Source organism: Eumetopias jubatus, unplaced genomic scaffold (assembly GCF_037043125.1).
Source record: "Eumetopias jubatus isolate StellerSeaLion01/CBP00866 unplaced genomic scaffold, mEumJub1_p1.0 scaffold_13, whole genome shotgun sequence".
Taxonomy (NCBI): Eukaryota; Metazoa; Chordata; class Mammalia; order Carnivora; family Otariidae; genus Eumetopias; species Eumetopias jubatus.
This window is the reverse complement of record NW_028274819.1, coordinates 11,503,603-11,521,792: the sequence shown is the minus strand read 5'-3', so window position 1 is coordinate 11,521,792 and position 18,190 is coordinate 11,503,603. Positions and strand designations below refer to the sequence as shown.

At 45.7% G+C, this 18,190-nt stretch overlaps 1 protein-coding gene across 1 annotated transcript; it reads left to right on the top strand.

Moving 5' to 3' along the window:
- The first annotated feature begins 7,066 nt into the window (after window positions 1-7,066).
- Window positions 7,067-13,706, top strand: LOC114220282 (syntaxin-3). Its single transcript, XM_088017477.1, has 5 exons — window positions 7,067-7,172; window positions 8,025-8,104; window positions 8,288-8,422; window positions 12,004-12,114; window positions 13,587-13,706. Exons 1-5 carry the CDS (start codon window positions 7,097-7,099, stop codon window positions 13,704-13,706), a joined length of 522 nt encoding a protein of 173 aa, XP_087873603.1. The 5' UTR covers window positions 7,067-7,096.
- Window positions 13,707-18,190: the final 4,484 nt, after the last annotated feature.

Below are 18,190 nucleotides of genomic sequence, written 5' to 3'. Positions count from 1 at the left end.
ATACAAAATTGGCCACTCAGTGCCTCTACAGATCGTGATATTTAACCCAAAGAAGGTAATTAAATACTCTTTGTCAAAGCAGAGGTACTTAAGTTCATCAGAAAACAGAACACAATGCATGGCAGAAGATTTTGAATGGAATTGGCAGTTGAGGGTCAGTTGACCCTGAAAATTTTATACTAGACTCCTCAAATCAAAATTCTAGGAAAGAAAAATTTTCACAGCTGCTTGGGAGAAACTTTGTTCCACAAGAAGGGGATTTAAAAAAAAAGACCTTTATCATGGGGGTTCTGAAATGCTTTATATGATCTCTGTATTAAAACATGACATTTTCTCTTTACTTCTGGTCTCCAAATCCTTGAAAACACTTAAAGCAAAAGGAAGACAGCTAACTGAAAATTACGTATTTGTGCTGTAAAATTGAGGCTTCTGAACAGAAAACATGTACTCCTCGTCGGGATCTTTTGAAATATGTTTGGTGTTCAATAAATGAAGTATAATTCCTATAAGCATATCAGCCTGGGCTTTATTCTGTAGCTACTTGCATGTATTTCCACCTAACCTTTTTTATAGTCAAAGTATGCTATATACACAGTAAAAAAAAAAAAAAAAAAAAAGATCTATATATATCTGTATCTTTTTTTCCTTCTTTAGTAGAGAGTTTCTCAAGCTGTTGGATTATTGTATAAATTTATTAGCTGCATGGTATCCTATAAGATGGATGAAGCATATATTTCCTGGGATCTCATGATTTGTCTGGTTCAGTGATTCAAATGAAGGGGTGAGACAGAAAAAAAGCAGTTTTAAAAATATGAAATGTTCTCATCTGGATTATATAGCAATGAGGCCCGAATTTAAGTTGTTTCTGGGGTCACTGTTCTAAGCTCCTCTAGTGAAAGGCTGCTTAAGGTAGGAGAGAGGGCAAGTGTGATGATTTAGGCCAGGTTCCTCAACCTCAACACTATTGGCATTTCAGGCCAGATAATCCTTTGTTGTGGGGGCTCTCCTGAGCACTGTAGGGTATCTAGCATCATGTCTGGCCTCTACTCACTAGATGTCAGTAGCACCCCAACACCCTGCCCAGTTTTGACAACTCAAATTGTCACTAGATATTTCCAAATGACCACAAGGTGGGGCGTGGGGAGTCCTCCCTGCTTGATGACTACTGATTTAGGCTGTTGCCAAAGGCTCGAGGAGTGGCAGACGCTTTAAACCACTAAAAGTGTTTCAAATGCCTTTGGATCTCTCCATGGCAGGTGTAGTGGAGTACATCTGAGTAACTAGCATGGCACTGTGGGGAGTAAGGGCTGGTGCCATGGTATGTTCTGGACCAGCACAAACTGCTTCTAGATCATGATACTTACGGGTCATTGAAGAGGATCCAGTGAAGGAACTGTATGCCAACATGTCCAAGTTATTCCTTGCCTGTGACTTGAAGGCCAGATTCTTGGCAGAAGATATTTAGCCCCATGTTTAAAGCAGTGCAAGTTAAGATGAGGTAAATTGGATATATTATACTTATCTTTGGTGTGATAGAAACCTCCTATATCAAAACCTTCCTAGAGCTTCCCTTTATCAGGTGTTGATGCAATACAGGTGCATTTTCAGTACTTTTTTGTGAGGTAGAGAAGAATAAGTAAAGTGTATTTCTAGTTTAGGACCCTCCCAGATCTCTCTTTCCTCCAAGTTCCCATTGTATTTTTAAAAAATAATTGTTATACATTCTATAATTTATTTTATTTTATTATTATTTTTTAAAGTAGGCTCCATACGCAGCATTTGAGTCCAACATGGGGCTTGAACTCATGACCCTGAGATTGAGACCTGAGCTGAGATCAAGAGTCTGATGTTTGACTGAGCCACACAGGCACCCCTACATTCTATAATTAGAGTTGCTTATCCCAGAGCCATTATTGAAAACAAAACAAAACAAAACAAAACAAAACAAAACAAAACAAAACAAAAGGCTTATTAGCCTAGACATCAGCAAACCTGGTTTCTGGCCATGACTTCTTGAGTTTGGTTATGTCACTGGCCTTTGTGCCTCAATTCCTTAAGCTACATAAGTGGAGATGAATCAACCTCATGGAATTCTGAGGATTAGAAACTGAGTGAGAATGCTGGATAATGTATCATGCTATCCATGTAATGGGTGTTCTATTCTCATAGGCTGTAAGCTTCCTAAGAGAAATGTCTTTGAGTTTCTTACTCATTGTCAATTCCTACACATAGTAGGTCCCTCATGAATGAATGAAAACAGCAAAGGTTCAAGTTCTTTCTATGCATCTGCTCAGTCTATGGTACCAATTATCAAGAGCAGTAGCATATTATAATAAGAACAAACATAAAGCGATGCTTCTAAAGATTTTACGAATGGTACTGAAGAAAACAGTTCCTTCTTTTACCTGCGTCACGATTCCACAGAGACTAACAGGATAATCAAATTCAAGTTCATCTGGCTGCACTCGAATTGCCTGACAGCCAGTCCCCAGAAATAATTCATCAGGACCTACCAATTTGTCTCTATAAAACAGTGCTCTTTTAGCTACAGCACAGAAATTGAAACGACTGCATTCCACCAACACTGTTAAAGGAGGCAAAGAAGAAAGAAGACCATCAGCAAGTCTGTTTCAGTGAACAGCTCCAAGAATTTTGAACAGGATTAGGCACCAAGAAGGAAGATCATCTTCAGCTGTAAGAAATGGAACTTCAAGATCTGTGTAAAACACGATTGCCTTCACTGCACTATGGGTGCTCTCAACCTCTCTCTAACAGGCACTCCCCAGATGGCTGGAGTGAACTTGCACAGCACTCCGAATTTTTACCTGAGAAGGAACTGCTGTGGCATGTCTTTGAGCTTCCCCCATGTGGTGAAGGAGCAGAGGGCTGCATCCTTATTAGGGCACTCATGCTAGGAACCAAGCATGGAACCAAGTTCCCTAATACTTAGTGTTCTTAGAAAACTTGAACTTGGTGAAAATAGACCCCATGTTTTAACTTTTGCCCATGGCTGTGTGCTGCACAGTAGCAGGTGTGCAATAAATATGGAGAGAATGGAGTGATTTTTTCAGGGTCACAGAATACAGAGCTGGGACTGTAAATCACACTCAGTCCTTGCTCTTTGGACTATATCACGTTACCTTGGGGGATCTGATCGTTATACCTAAACTAGACTTCTCTCCTGACTTTGAGTCATCCCTCCAATTAGCTAGTAGCCATCCGAGTGGATATTTGAAATAGTCCTCTCAAAGGTACATGTGCCATACAGAAGCCCTGATTTACCCTACTCCCTGTTTGCTCTCCCTCTCAGTCAATAGCACCACAGTCCATCCACCTAGGCACCTAGGGCCTGTCTCTCTCATCCAGTTTCAGATGGGCCATCTACCATCTGGTCTCCAGATGTGTGAAGCGACTCTGAACTTGAGGCCCGCAGCTAATAGCTTCCTATGTCATCTTTCTACCATTGGCCAAATTTCAGATCAGGATGCTCTTCACTTTATGAAATAATATTCCAGAATATATTTTCTAAGACATCCAGTTCATTGAACATGCAAAATAGAAGGCCTTATGGTGTATTAAAATACATTAAACTCTTTTTGAAGTGGTTTGTGCATTTTATCCTAGAGAGCCTTTTTTTCTCAGTCCTATTTGATATAGTGGAATTATTTTGGCAAGACAGTCACATGATGGAAATGGGACATGGTGTGATGCAATGACATTATATGAGTTGTAAGAGGAGCCAGTGTTTGATGTGAGAGACAGGGGAAGGGCAAAGTGGCAATTTCTGGGTTCACCCAAGGGCCTGATTCTGAGGTGGTCACACTTCTAGAGCCTGCCAGCATTCACAGGTGGTAACACAGGCCCTTGTTAGCGTTGGGTAGGTCTGGGATTCTGCTAGAGGTTAAACAGTTTGGAGAAGCCACAAGATCAAGTCTTAGAAATAATGCAAAAAGCATCCCAGTTGGATTCTGGAGTGCTCTAACATGCAACCATCCCTATTTGAGTGTTGTCCCACTACATGACCTGTGACCTCTTCAACCTTTAGGTTCCTCAGGTGAATAATGGTCCTCATGCATCACCATGGATTGTTTTGCCAGCTCTGAAAATGCTTCACAAATGTGTGGGTAGCAACTTGTATTTGGATTTATACTCTGATGATACGATTACATTGAAATTTTATTCTACATCTTGAAGCAAGTGAGTCTACTCTCAAACTGTGGTTCATCACAACCAGCGTATCTGTAGAGGGGCAAGGTCCACGGTTCCACTGGCAGAAGTGCTCCTTTGAGGGTTAGAGAATTCAAGTTTTATTTTTCCTGTTTTCTATTTAATCTGAAGAGCTCTGACCGGGTTTTCAAAAATAAGTGAATTATTTGCTGAAAGAAAGGTATGCTGGACACTGCATACTGAGTTGTATTTTATTGTATCCCTGATGGAAAGATGCTGCTGGATGGTGTTTTACAAGATTTGTTAATTGCTGCCGTGTTGACAAGCCCCTTCTTCTGGAAGTGCAGCCCCTAGACCTGGCAGGCATCGAGGGTTACGGGGCCTTGCAGGAGGGCGCCAAGGCAGCACTGAGTGCTCGCGCAGCAGTGTCTTGTGATGCTGTTCTATCTGGGAATGAAGTGCTGCTGGGAATATTATGATGCACACCTTGCATGATCAGGAACCTTAGTCAGGTGCAGAAATGGTCTGTGGCTGGAGTGTCTGGAGGCTGATGATCTGGGGAATCCAGCAGAACCACATGTCCAAGGGAAACTCTGGTGTCTCCTGAGGGGGCCACGCTTATTAGTCTCTCTTTCCCTCTTCTTTGTTTTCACTCTCTATGTTTGTTCCTTCCCCTTCACTGCTTTTCTTTCCGACTTCCCTTTCCTCCCTCTCCCATCTCCCCCCCTCTGCTATTCTCACTCCGGGTGTGGCTGACTGGTCTGCCTGATAGGGTTTATTGGCCCTGTCCTCTGACTTGTCTTCTTGGGTTTTCCTGACTCTTCTCGACTCTGGTCCACAGCCTCGCATCCCAGATGGGCAGATATGTTCTTCTCAGGGAGCAGGGTGTGTGGGTTTTTGGTGACTGCTCTGGATGCTAGTTTATCTGGCCATGCAAAGGGCACTCACCCAGCAGCAGAAGACATTTTAGTCCTCATGTTGTCCCACAAACCCAGAAGGTGGGCAGCTTTCACCAGGGAGTTCTGCTAAGCTTGTATCTCAGTTGTGGGAATGTTCTTCCTCTCCCAACAAAGGCTCTTGTTTTTGTGATTCTAGATTGAGGAAACTCGGCAAAACATTGACGAGCTCTCCTAGCATATGGAGGAGATTAAGACACTACAGTATCTTCTTGTCTGCACCGATTCCAGAGCCAAGTGAGTGTTCACTTAGACCTGAGTCACCCAGCAATGGCCCTTGGCTTTGGGGCTGAGCCAGTTTTCCTCCCTCTTGTGAGCAGCAGGGGGTGTGTGCACCACACCACACTGTGTGCACGTCGGATCCTCTCCATTCCCCTTTCCCTGCCTGAGCTCACGCGCCCAGCGCATCCGGCTCTTGTCTTCATGGCTCCGTGGAATCCATGTGGCCACACTCTCCTCTCCTTGCCATCCAGCCCCTCTCATGACTGCAGTGACGCTGACTGCTTCTCACGTCCCTCATCTCTGACCCTCGGCTGTACCTTTGCGTGTGCTATGTCCCCACCTGAGAAGCTTTTCCCCCACCCCCATCCAAATCCTGCCAGATCAAGGCCATCTTTTTTCCATGAGCTGTTCCAGCGTGGGTCACATTCCCTTCAGTCTCTCCTATCCTGAGACTCCCATTTGTTACTGCCACCTCTGCAAACTTCCACATTTTTAGAGTGGGGTTTCGGGCTGTATTTTAGGTTCCTTAAGGACAAGGAATGAGCTAGACGCTATCATTTTGATAGAAATTGTTACTTGGATCCCTAGGACCTGAAGGTTAAAGCTGGAACGTTTCAGCGGAGAACCTGGGGATGGTCTTAGTCTCAGGCCTTCCCTCCTCCACACCCTTTCCTCCTGCCACCCTCCCCCACGTCACCCGCACTTTAGCCGGACTGAGAGAGCAAGAGAGCACAAATGGGGAACAGTAGAGGGAGAGGAAGAAGCAGGCTCCCTGATGCGGGGATCGATCCCAGGACCCTGCGATCATGACCTGAGCTGAAGGCAGATGCTTAACCATCTGAGCCACTGAGGTGCCCCTCCCCAAATGGTTCTTGTTCTGGAAGCAGGACTGCATTTGAAAGAGCGCAGAACCAAAGTGTGCTGCCGGCTGCCAAGTCGTTGTGTGACTCGGTGCTTTAACTTAGTCCCTTGACTCTTCTCTCACTGGTCCCGTTTCCCAGCCCTACGTCTATGTGAACACTAATGCTGGAGCTATCTAGGTGCAGGACATATTATTATTCAGTCTGCAGACATTTCTTGGGGGGCCAGGTCTCCACCCCTTCAGTTTAGACCTTTGTTCAGTGAGGCGAGGTCATAGACTAAGTTCCCCTGGGGCCCAAAAGGTCTCTTTGTTCCAGGGTACAAATACTGGTGATTTTGCAAAGGAGAAGCCAGTAGGCCTTGACGTGGAGAGGTGGGCAAGGAATAAAAATAATGGTGAAGATTGGAACACAGGCACAGGGGGCTCTTGAGCGGATGCATTGAGTTATAAGCAAGGGAAGTTAGGAAGGTCAGGTTGGGTAAGAACTCAAGGATTTTGGCAGCTGTTGGATTTGGAAGGGAGTCTGGCAGCTTTAGAAAGCAAGCCAAGGGTTGTGCCAGTAAAACACAGCTAGTCGTGTGGATGCAGGGCTCTCCTTTGGCCCCAGGATTACCGTGTGAGGTCAGGAAGGCAGGTGAACAGATGCTGAACACATGCCTTGGAGAGGTCAGCAGACTCTCCTGATGGTGTGAAGTTAGGAAAGCAGGAAGTTGAGTCTCATACCTGGTCTTTTGCTTCCAAGTCCAATGCTGCCACAGACTGGGCATATGGGGCCGGGGGTGTGGGCTCTATAAAAGTGTGGGATCCCTGGCCATCAGCTCCTGGGGGCTCACTGCACTTGGCATGGTTCCCACAGCACTCCGTCCTGTCCCAGAAGTTTGTGGAGGTGATGACCAAATACAACGAGGCTCAGGTGGACTTCCGTGAACGCAGTAAAGGGCGAATCCAGCGGCAGCTCGAAATCAGTACGTGTTTGAAGTTGGTGCGCGCCCCTTCGCCTTTCCCTGCCACGGGGCTATCTGTCCCAAGTCGGGAGAACTGGGAGAGTGAGAAGCAGCACCCCTGCTTGTGGCTTCTGTCTGCATTTGTGCCCAAGTCCAGGAGAGGCCTTAGGACACCAGCACACCTGGTGCCCCATCATGGGCTACAAGGTGGCATGACACTTGTCAGGCCCAGGTCTTTTGATTCCTGTGGGTGCCAGCATTTCCTCACATGGAGGGGAGGCACTTGCTGACAGTTTCTCTCCTGGGGACTCATGATATTTTTTGTTGTGTCTTTGACAGCAAAGAACATTTATGAGATTATAGGATGGCGCTGGGTGTTGTGAGGAATAGACTGATTATAAAAGTCATGACCTTCAGGGACTTGGGGTGCTGCAGGGTGCCAAGGGCTCCAAGTGGAGGAAGTATGTGAACCAAGATGTCATCAGAGAAAAGCAGGTGTGTTTAGGAGTGCTGCCACTGTCCAGCCTTGGAAGAGGGATCCCTTGGGAGAAGCACTGTGGGGTTAGGTGGAGGAGGGAGGGCTCGCCCGCAACTAGCTTCTGGTCCTCCTGGGCACAGTGAACGGGCCAGTCAGCTTTTTGAGCTAGGAAGAGATGTGGTCAGATATGTGCTTCAAGAAGGTAACCACCTGTAATGCTAAGGTCGTTTGGATTATGGGAGAAATCAGAAGCAGGACAGGTCAGGAGCTCTTGGGGGTATGTTGTACAGGGCATGGTCTTTTAAGTGAAGTTACCTTGTTCCTGGTTTTCAGGGGACTTTTGAATTGGTGTGCTTTGGTCTTATATTTGATGCTCTACTTCTTTTGTTACAAAGCTGGCAAAAAGACTACAGATGAGGAGCTGGAGGAGATGCTGGAGAGTGGGAAACCTGCCATCTTCATTTCTGGGTTGAATGTCCAGGAACTGGAATGCAAGTCCCTCTCGTGGAGAGGGGAGACTGCCGTGGAGCTCTCTGTGGTTGGTGAGGGAAGGTCTGCAGGTGCAGGGAGGCAGGGAGGCCAAAGGCTTGGCCAGAGTGGGAGTGGGGCTGTGGCAGGGGTGCTGGCTGATGTTTGGTCTTTGTGTGGCCTGTTGCAGATCATTGACTCTCAGATTTCCAAGCAAGCCCTCAGTGAGATCGAGGGGCGGCACAAGGACATTGTGAGGCTGGAGAGCAGCATCAAGGAGCTTCATGACATGTTTATGGACATCGCCATGCTGGTGGAGAATCAGGTAACCGGCAGTGGGCACCACCCTGGGGAGAGGGAGGAAAGCTCAGGTCCTCCTGAGAAGGGCGGACTGGAAGGTCGGTGAGGTGCGGTGGGGGAATCATCGGGAATCCTCTTGATGGAGTGGCGGGATCCCAGTGTCCCAGGAAAGGAATGTCCTCCCGAGTGCCCACTCACCCTTGTTCTCTTGCCTGCTGCTTTGGCCTCACTTCTGCTTACTGTGGGGTTTGATGTGCTCAGTCAAGTACTACCTCCTTCCGCCTGTACCTCTTGTTTCCCTTCTAAGTGGGGATGTGGGTTCTTTTATATTTAAATTTAATTTAGTTAATTTTTAAATTTAAGTTCAATTAACCAACATGTAGTACATCATTAGTTTTTGGTGTGGTGTTCAGTGATTCATTAGTTGCTTATAACACCCAGTGCTCATCACATCACATGCCCTCCTTAATGCTCATCACCCAGTTACCCCATCCCCCATCCCCCTCCCTTTCCACAATTCTCAGTTTGTTTCCCTGAGTCAAGAGTCTCTCATGGTTTGGCTCTGTCTCTGATTTCTTTCCATTCAGTTTTTCCTCCCTTCCCCTATGGTCCTCTGTGCTATTTCTTATGTTCCACATATGAGTGAAACCATATGATAATTGCCTTTCTCTGCTTGATTTATTTCACTTAACATAATACTCTCCAGTTCCATCCATGTTGATGTAAATGGTAGGTATTCATCCTTTCTGATGGCTGAGTAATAGTCCATTGTATATATGAATCACACCTTCTTTATCCATTCACCTGGTGAAGGACATCTTGGCTCTTTCCACAGTTTGGCTATTGTGGACATTGCTGCTATGAACATTGGGAGGCAGTTGCCCCTTCTTTTCACATCTGTATCTTTGGGGTGAATACCCAGTAATGCAATTGCTGGGTCATAGGGTAGCTCTATTTTTAACTTCCTGAGGAAACTCCATACTGTTTTCCAGAGTGGTTGTTCCAGCTTGCATTCATACCAACAGTGTAAGAGGGTTCCCCTCTCTCCACAACCTGACCAACATTAGTTGTTCCCTCCTTGTTAATTTTAGCCTTTCTAACTGGTGTAAGGTGATATCTCATTGTGGTTCTTATTTGTATTTCCCTGATGATAAGTGAGGTGGAGCATTTTTTCATATGTCTGTTGGCCATCTGTATGTCTTCTTTGGAGAACTGTCTGTTCATGTCTCCCATTTCTTGACTGGATTATTTTTTTGGGGGGGTGTTGAGTTTGAGAAGTTCTTTATAGATCTTGGGTACTAGCCCTTTATCTGATATGTCATTTGCAAATATCTTTTCCCATTCCATGGGTTTTATCCTCTTAGTTTTGTTGACCATTTCCCTTGCTGAGCAGAAGCTTTTTATCTTGATGAAGTCTCAGTAGTTCATTTTTGCTTTTCTTTCCCTAGCCTTTAGAGACGTGTCTTGGAAGAAGTTGCTGTGGCCGAGTTAGAAGAGGTTACTGCCTGTGTTCTCCTCTAGGATTTTTATGGACTCCTGTCTCACATTGAGGTCTTTCATCCATTTTGAGTTTATCTTTGTGTCTGGTGTAAGAGAATGGTCCAGTCTTATTCTTCTGCATGTGGCTATCCAGGTTTTCGAGCCCTATTTATTGAAGAGACTGTCCTTTTTTCCATTGGATATTCTTTCCTGCTTTGTCAAAGATTAGTTGACCAGAGAGTTGAGTGTCCATTTCTGGGCTCTCTATTCTGTTCCAATTGCAGCAAAAACCATAAGATACCTACACATAAACCTAACCAAAGATGTAAAGGAACTGTAATATACAAATTACAGAACACTTATGAAAGAAATTGAGGAAGACACAAAGAGATGGAGAAACATTCCATGCTCATGGTTGGAAGAATAAACATTGTTAAAATGTCTGTGCTGCCCAGGGCAATCTACATATTCAGTGCAATCCCTGTCAAAATACCATCAACATTTTTCACAGAGCTGGAACAAACAATCCTAAAATTTGTATGTAATCAGAAAAGACCCCAAATAGCCAGGGGAATGTTGAAAAAGAAAACCAAATCTGGGGGCATCATACTGCCTGGGATTTCAAGCTATGTTAAAAAGCTGTGATCATCAAGACAGCATGGTACTGTTACTGGCACAAAAACAGACACATAAATAAGGGGATGTGGGTTCTTAATGAGGATGCCTTAAAACAGTCTCCTGATAGGAACAGTTTCATGGGTGACACTGAAAAAAGGATTGTTTCCCCACTTCACAGTGAAAAGTTAACTTTCACAGAGGTTTTAATTTTTTCCATTTTTGTCTTTTCTTCTGTAGGTTTTTCCAAAAATTTTGACACTTTTTGCTAAGAAACAGGAACGGGTTACAAAATTAGGGAGATACAGTAGAATAATATTTGTAGGAATACTTGAAACCCTCATGGTTTGACACCTTATTCTGTTCCTGGGTGTGTTTGCTCAGGGTTGTAAGTCTCTGTCACCTGCATAGGGTGTTGGCTCCACATGGTCAGGTGGTTGCTGGTTCTTATGATGAAGTCAGAGACGCCACAGGGTCCAGGTGTGCCGCCATTACCATGAACTTCCAGCTGTTCTGCCCTCCTGGAAGGGACTGAAAATGGCTTCCATTGTGGAAGGTGTGCAAAACCTGCCTGAAGCCCGAGCACTGCTTGGCTGGTTTCTGACAGCCGTCCCCTGCTCAGGGCCCAGGTGCCTTTCCTCTGCTCCCTTCTGGCCTTTGAGACCATTCCTTAAGTTCCTCCTTCCCCGCTCTTTTTTGTTCTCTCCTTGCGGCCTTGCCGAGGACTTGGTTTGAGAGTCAAGTGATGGTAAGTGCCTTTCTCTGCTTATAGAGTGCCGTAAAGCAACGGGTTGGGTTGAGGCAGGTCAAGGTAGGTAAGGGGTGTTCCCATCCTAAGATGCCCAGAATTAACTGGAGCAACCAAACTTCCCCATTAGGAAGTTATCACTGGGAGATGTTTGGGAATCTCACCAAGAACCACTGTCTTTTAATAACCACAGAGATGTAAGATGTAACCAGACAGCTTACGTAAACCCAATGTCTGTCACCTTAGGGGCCTGGGAGTTTATCCTGGAGAAAGCAGATGTTCCCAACCTTAGGTGTTTACGGATCAGCTCCTGTTGGCCAGGACTGTTCTGAAGAACTAGGCGACAAACTTGCCTCAGGCCAAATGAACTTGGTTCAGGTCTGCACAACTAGGAAGAGGCCAGCATCCCAGTTACTATGCCCTAAGATATTCTTATTTTGGTTCCTCTCCTCATATGCTTAATTAAAAACAGAATGGTGGTGGTGGGATCTGTTAGAACATGTATTGCCAGGCATCTCGACAGTGTGCTCCAGGTGCTCCATGCGGTGACTGTCCCAGAGAAGTAATTTACTGAGTGTTGCTTGAGTGAGTGACCACCACCAGGGACTGGGGAGCCATAGGTAAGCCCATGTAAGATGGAGCATGTGCCCCACAGAAGACTTCTGGATGCTCCTCTTTGCAGTGGGGATTATAACTGAGAGTCCTGTCCCCATGTGAGCTCCAACGTGGGTTTATGGGGTGTGACTCATGTCTGTTCTTTGCAGGGTGAGATGCTAGATAACATAGAGCTGAATGTCATGCACACAGTGGACCATGTGGAGAAGGCACGGGAAGAAACAAAAAGAGCCATGAAGTACCAGGGTCAGGCCTGGAAGGTGAGACTCTCCGGCTGCCTTCAGAGAAGAGAGTCCATTCTGCTTGCTGTCTCTCGCTCTTTCTCTCTTCCCTCTGCCTGTCTCTGTTTCTGCTGCCACCACCCTTTGCATCTGGGGAAAGGGAGCCATGATTGACCGTATCGAGAACAACATGGACCAGTCAGTGGGCTTTGTGGAGCGGGCCGTGGCAGATACCAAAAAGGCTGTCAAGTTTCAGAGTGAAGCTTGGAAGGTGAGCACCTTAGTCTCCACTGGTCTGGCTTGCTTCTCCTCTCTCTCTGGTCCTCCCCACCTGTGTCCTTGATCCTATGCCTTCCCTTTCTGTCCTGGCCTCATCCCAACACACGTCAGCCTTTCCCAGAGAGTGGCTGTCCTTCCTCCCTTGGTGTGCCTTGCATGGATCTGGCTCACATGCTCTCTCCCCAAGAACCCACACTTGAAGACAGTTCTGCAGGTGGATGCGTTGCCCAGTGTTGCTGCTAGACTTCTCCTGGACGGAGCTCATGATCCTTTCAGATGTTACACTTGACTCCTCTGTTCTTCAGAATCTTGTTTAGTCTCTTCCACTCCATTAACCAAGCCCGCCCACCTTTTCTCCACTGTGAATCCAGTGCTGTGTTGATCGCCATGCAACATTACCTCCTATTTTATGGTGCACCTGTTATTCCTACTTATATGTGAAACAGTTGAGGGTCAGAGGTTAAGTGATTGGCTTCAAGGCATCTAGTAAGTATAGGAATAGGATTCAAATTCAGTTTCCTTCTTGCTCTTTCCCCCACACCAGCATATTTACCCCTCTTCTGGTGCCCCTGTTGCTTGAGGACTTTTAAACTTCTCTGTTGTGGTAGCCAGCTCTGGTGGCTTGTGCTTTTTAGACTGTTCTTTGCTGACTATTCTCCTGGGCGCTGATACTTTTGTTCTTCAGTTCTTTGATTTTCTTCCAACTTTACCTATTGCTTGTGCAGGGATTCAAGGAGTTGGGAAATTATTTAACCCGATGAATCCAGGTTGGCTCAATATAGGACTGCCATCCTGCTTTCTGATCCCCAGTCGCTAGACTGGGCCTGATGGATGGGCATGTGCTTTAGGGGAGAGAAAGATAGAAATTTGAAATTAGGACTATTCAAAAACATACACTTCTTCTTGGAAAGGAAAAATTGGCTACTTGATACCTTGGCCTATTGCTGTTTTGGAGACCCTGTGGTAGTTGATTTTTTATCTGTCCACATGTGCAGAATTTAAGTGTGAGCCAAAAGCCCACAGAAGCTCCATATTTCCATCTGCTGGCCTCGATAGCCAGGGAGTCATTTAAGATCTATAAAATATCCTAATAGGATGAATGTGTTTATGTAGAGCTGTAGGCTTCTTATTTGGGTTGATAAGAGGCTTTCAATGTAGAGGTGGGAGAGGTTGGGTTTTGGATGAATTGTGTTTTGGTTGTAATAATGATTTGTTTCTCTTATCCTCTCCAGAAATTGATAACTATCATTGTGGTAGTAGTGGTGTTGCTGGGCATTTTAGCATTGATTATAAGACTTTCCGTTGGGCTAAGTAACTGCGGCCCGAGTGGTTGCTGCGCTGAAATTAAGTAAATGGAAGGTTCTCAGGGACTCTGGATTGGCTCCCTCTTGAGAAACAGACCTGGGATTTCACATGGCAGTGCTCCATCCTTGTGATTGTCCTTGGACACACACACACTGAGCTCTCTCAGACTTTCCATCACCTGTGCCTTCTTTCATCTCCTTAAAATACTCTTCTGGGCTTCTGGCCCTGGGGAAAGTTCTCTTCGGGGCCGGGCTCCTGTTGGTTCCTCTCCTGTGGACTCTATCCCAGCTCTTTGTCTTACATTGTGTGTTGCCACCTATCTAGGAACATCCGAGCACCACACTTTTGCTCCCTTTGCTCAAGAAGCGTGGTTCTATTTGGGTACAATCTGTGTCCTGCATCTGGGGTTCATTAAATTCTTGCTGACTTTAACAGATGTTGGGCTTTACTTTCTATGTCCTTTTTAGTGTAAACAAAGCTTTGGATTGGGGTTTGGGGTGGTGGGGTTTTATTTGTGGCTGATGGGTTGAATCTTGACTGATACAGCAGTTAACATTTTTGAGTGTTGAGTCATGCCAGGCCCTGTATTGAACACCTCATACACATGTCCTTGAATCCAGACAGCACCCTCCTGATGTAGGTGGTGTTGTTACACATCTTTTACGGACGAAGAGACTCAGGCCTAAAGAGATGTTAAGTCACAGGGCCAAGTTTGAACACACAGCTGATGGTGGGCACTTGGTCAGAACAGCTCTGAGTGTCTCTCTTTGTGCCACCAGTGATCATTCCTGCGCCAGTATTTCAATCTCTCTTAAGGTAAAATGCATAGACTTGCCTCTCCAAGAACTTATGCTATTTGGCCAGGAAAGATGAAGCACGCACTCACCCTGACTCACCCATTTGGAACTCCTGCAGTGATTGCTGTTTTCAGTCACTTTCTCCTCAGCAGACCTCCGTGTGTGAGGTTCCCAACCCTTTCCCTGGGGGAGCTGCTTCCCTGACCTCTCTGGAAGAACCACCATACTCACAGCATGAGCTTTGGGTCCAGGTGCTGGTCCCAGCCACAGCCCAGAGAAGGTTCAGGAGGTGGAGGGTGAACCAGGTCATCCCACTCTCTCTTGTCTTGTCTACAGATCCCATGCACAGATCCCCGTTTTGAAAATGGGGTGTTTCTAAAACCCTTCTTTATATATGCTTCTTTTTGTAAAACAGTCTGCCCTCCTGCCACTCCTGGCCACTCCTAACCACTTATGTTCACCTCTCTTTCTCTGATAGAACTAATTTCCATATGCTTATCTAAGTTTCCTCCTATCAATCCTCCAAGGTGTGTGGAGGTGACTTCTAGGTGGCACAGTCGTAGGAGACGATTGGGGCTGAATATGCAGTGATGGCAATAATGAGAGAGTGTCCTTCACCACAATCCTGGGTCATTACATCAGGAGCGTGGCTGGTGTGTGAGGGAGCATAAATGGGCCTTCCTCCTGGGCCTTTGTACACCTGCCCAGACAACCTCCTGGCTGTTTATCAGCAACCACTTCATTGAAGGTTAGGCAGTTCCTAAGGCACCGTCTTACTTATGGTTTGAGGTCCTTTTATGCTCTCAGGTGAGGATCTGCCAGGTGAAGTTGGCTTTTATGCAATTAATAAGTTGCTGTTACCTGGGTCCCAGCCTAGGCTCTTTAAGGTTGTTTGGCTTCAGGCAAGCAATGGACCCGAGTTTCCCAGAAATTGTATTTAAAAAAATTTTTTTAAAGTAGACTCCACGTCCAGCACGGAGCCTAATGGGAGCTCCAACTCATGACCCTGAGATCAAGACATGAGCTGAGATCAAACGTCAGATGCTTAACCAACTTGAACCACCCACGTGCCCCACCCAGAGACTGTTTTATTCGATTTCTCTTTCCTTATTTGGGGACAAAGCAGTTTCAAACACCCAGGGCCTTCAGATACTATCTTTTAATTTAAATAATTAGAAAATGTGGATCAATGAACTATATTTAAATATTAAGTATATATATATATTTCAGAAATGCAGCTATATTAAAGCAATGTATACCTCCCTATAACATACAACTAGAAATAATATCTTGAGATTATGAAGGGAGGGGCTAATTTTTTTTGTAACTACTGGATTTTAAGCGGCTTCTTTTAGGGGGACATTCTTCAGTGGCTCCCACCTTAGAATAAAATTCAAAGTCCTTTCTAATGACAAGGCCCCGTAAGTTCTGGCTCCTGGTTGTCTTGTGGACCTCCCCTCCAACTGCTTTCTCCCTTGCTCCGTCTGTTCCAGCTGCACTGAGCTACTTGTTGCTCCCTGAACCCATCACCTGCCTTTGCATTTGCTGTCCCCACTGCCCAGAACACTCCTCCTCCCAGTATTCTCACAGTGGCTCCCACACTTCCTTCATGTCTTTGCTCAAAAGCCAGTTTTCAGAGAGGTCTTCCCAGACCATCTCTCTCATGTAGAAGACAGCCTCACCCCCATGGACGCCCACTGTGCCCCTTACCTGCTATGACTCCTCACCCTCTGTCACACTGTGCATGTGGTTTTACTGTATGTCTTCCTCTCCACTCAAATGTCCACTCCGAGGAGGAAGGGTCTTTGTCTCTTGTTCACTGTTCTATCTCCAGCCCTTGAGTTACTACCTAGTTCACAGTAGCAACAGAATACATAATTTTTAGATGAGCAAATTAATGAACAAATATGACATGGACTTTAAAGCATTTTTTTTTCTTTCTTGGGGGAATGTTGGTGGTTTTGTGAGATGAAAGCACAGGACACATATTGGAGTGCACCAGACAGCTTCTAACATGGCTCCAAGTTCCCACCTCCTGGTAGTCACACCATTGTGAAATCCCCTTCTCCAGAGTGAGGGCCTCACTTCTCATGAATGTAATACAACAAAAGTTATAAGATGAGGTGGCAAAAGTCCAACTTCCCTCTTGCTTGCCATCTCTCTCTGGCTCTTCTTGCTTCTTGCTTTGAGAAAGCCAGCTGCCACATTTTGAGCTGCCTGATGGAGAAACCTATATGGCAAAGAACTGGGAGCAGCCTCCAGTCAACAGCCAGGGAGGGAGGAATCCTGTCAACAAAGATGTGAATGAGCTCGAAAGCTGATTCTTCCCCAGTTGAGCTTTCAGAGGAAGCCTCAGTTGACATCTTGATTGTGGCCTCATTGAGAGACCCTGACCCACAGAAACTGTGAGATAGTACATCTTGTTGTTTTAAGCCATTAAATTTTAGGGTGACTTGTATTATTAACTAATACATGGCGTATGGTGGGAGATGAGCCCAGAAACCACAGTTTGAGGGCTTTGCATGCCATGTGAAGGAGTGGTGGGCACAATAATGCACCCCCCCCCCCACATATCCACATCCTAATCTCTGAAATCTGTGAATATGTTAGGTCACATGATAAGGGGGAACTAAGGTTGCTAATGAGCTGATTCTAACATGAGATTATTTTGGGTTTTCTCGGTGGACCCACTGTAATCAGAGGTCCTTATAAGTGGAAGAGGGAGGCAGGAGAGTGAGTCAGAGAAGGGGATGTGGTGATGGGAACAGAGGTCGGAATGATACAAGTGCTGGCTTTGAAGGTGGAGGAATGCTGGCCTCTCCCAGAAGCTGGAAAAGGCAAGGAAACGGATTCTCCCCTCGAACCTCTAGAAGGAATGCAGCCTCTCAACACCTTGATTTTATCCCAGTGAGATCCATTTCTGACTCCTGACCTCCAGAACTGTACGATGATATGTTTGTCTTAAGCCAGTAATCAGTGGTAATTTGTTGCAGCAGCAGTAAGACTCTAACACAGGATTAGGATCCCAGCATGGCATTGACCTTGGGTTCCAGAGCCTGCTCGTGACCGTCCTGGGATGAGCCACACCCCCTTGGTGTGCCTGCTCCTTAAACACACATTTCCTTATAAATTGCCATTTATAGCCATGGTTGCTGCAAGACTGATTATGATACAATTGTCTCACTTAGCAAATAACTTCCACAACAGGAACCACACAGGCCATACATTTCTTAACTCATATATTTTGATAGTCCTTGGCTAACTATTGAGTGAACTTTGTTTTGTAAGGGAGAGTGGGATATGGGGGTGGGAGGGGGAGAGGCAGAGACAGAGAGAGAGAGAATCTTAAGCAGGCTCCATGCTCAATGTGGAGCCTGTTGTGGGGCTCAGTCTCACAACCCTGAGATCATGACCTGAACCTAAATCAAGAGTTGGACACTTAATTGACTGAGCCACCCAGGTGCCCCTTGAATGAAACTTATTAATTTATTTGCCTGTTTTCTCCTGTGCCTCATTTTCTGGTATCCAAGCACCCAGATTCTCAATGGACATCTGAGAGGTTTATTTGTGTTGATTATTTTCTGCTGCGGCAGCAGAGGGAGGTTTCTCGCCTCAGACAGTCTTAGTTCTGTCATAGTGCTAAGCTTTAGAGCTTCTCATAAAGCAAGGGTGGCCAGAGCTAGGACTCACTGGGCAATGTCAGTAGAACGTGAAGGGAATGTTACTCCCTTTCC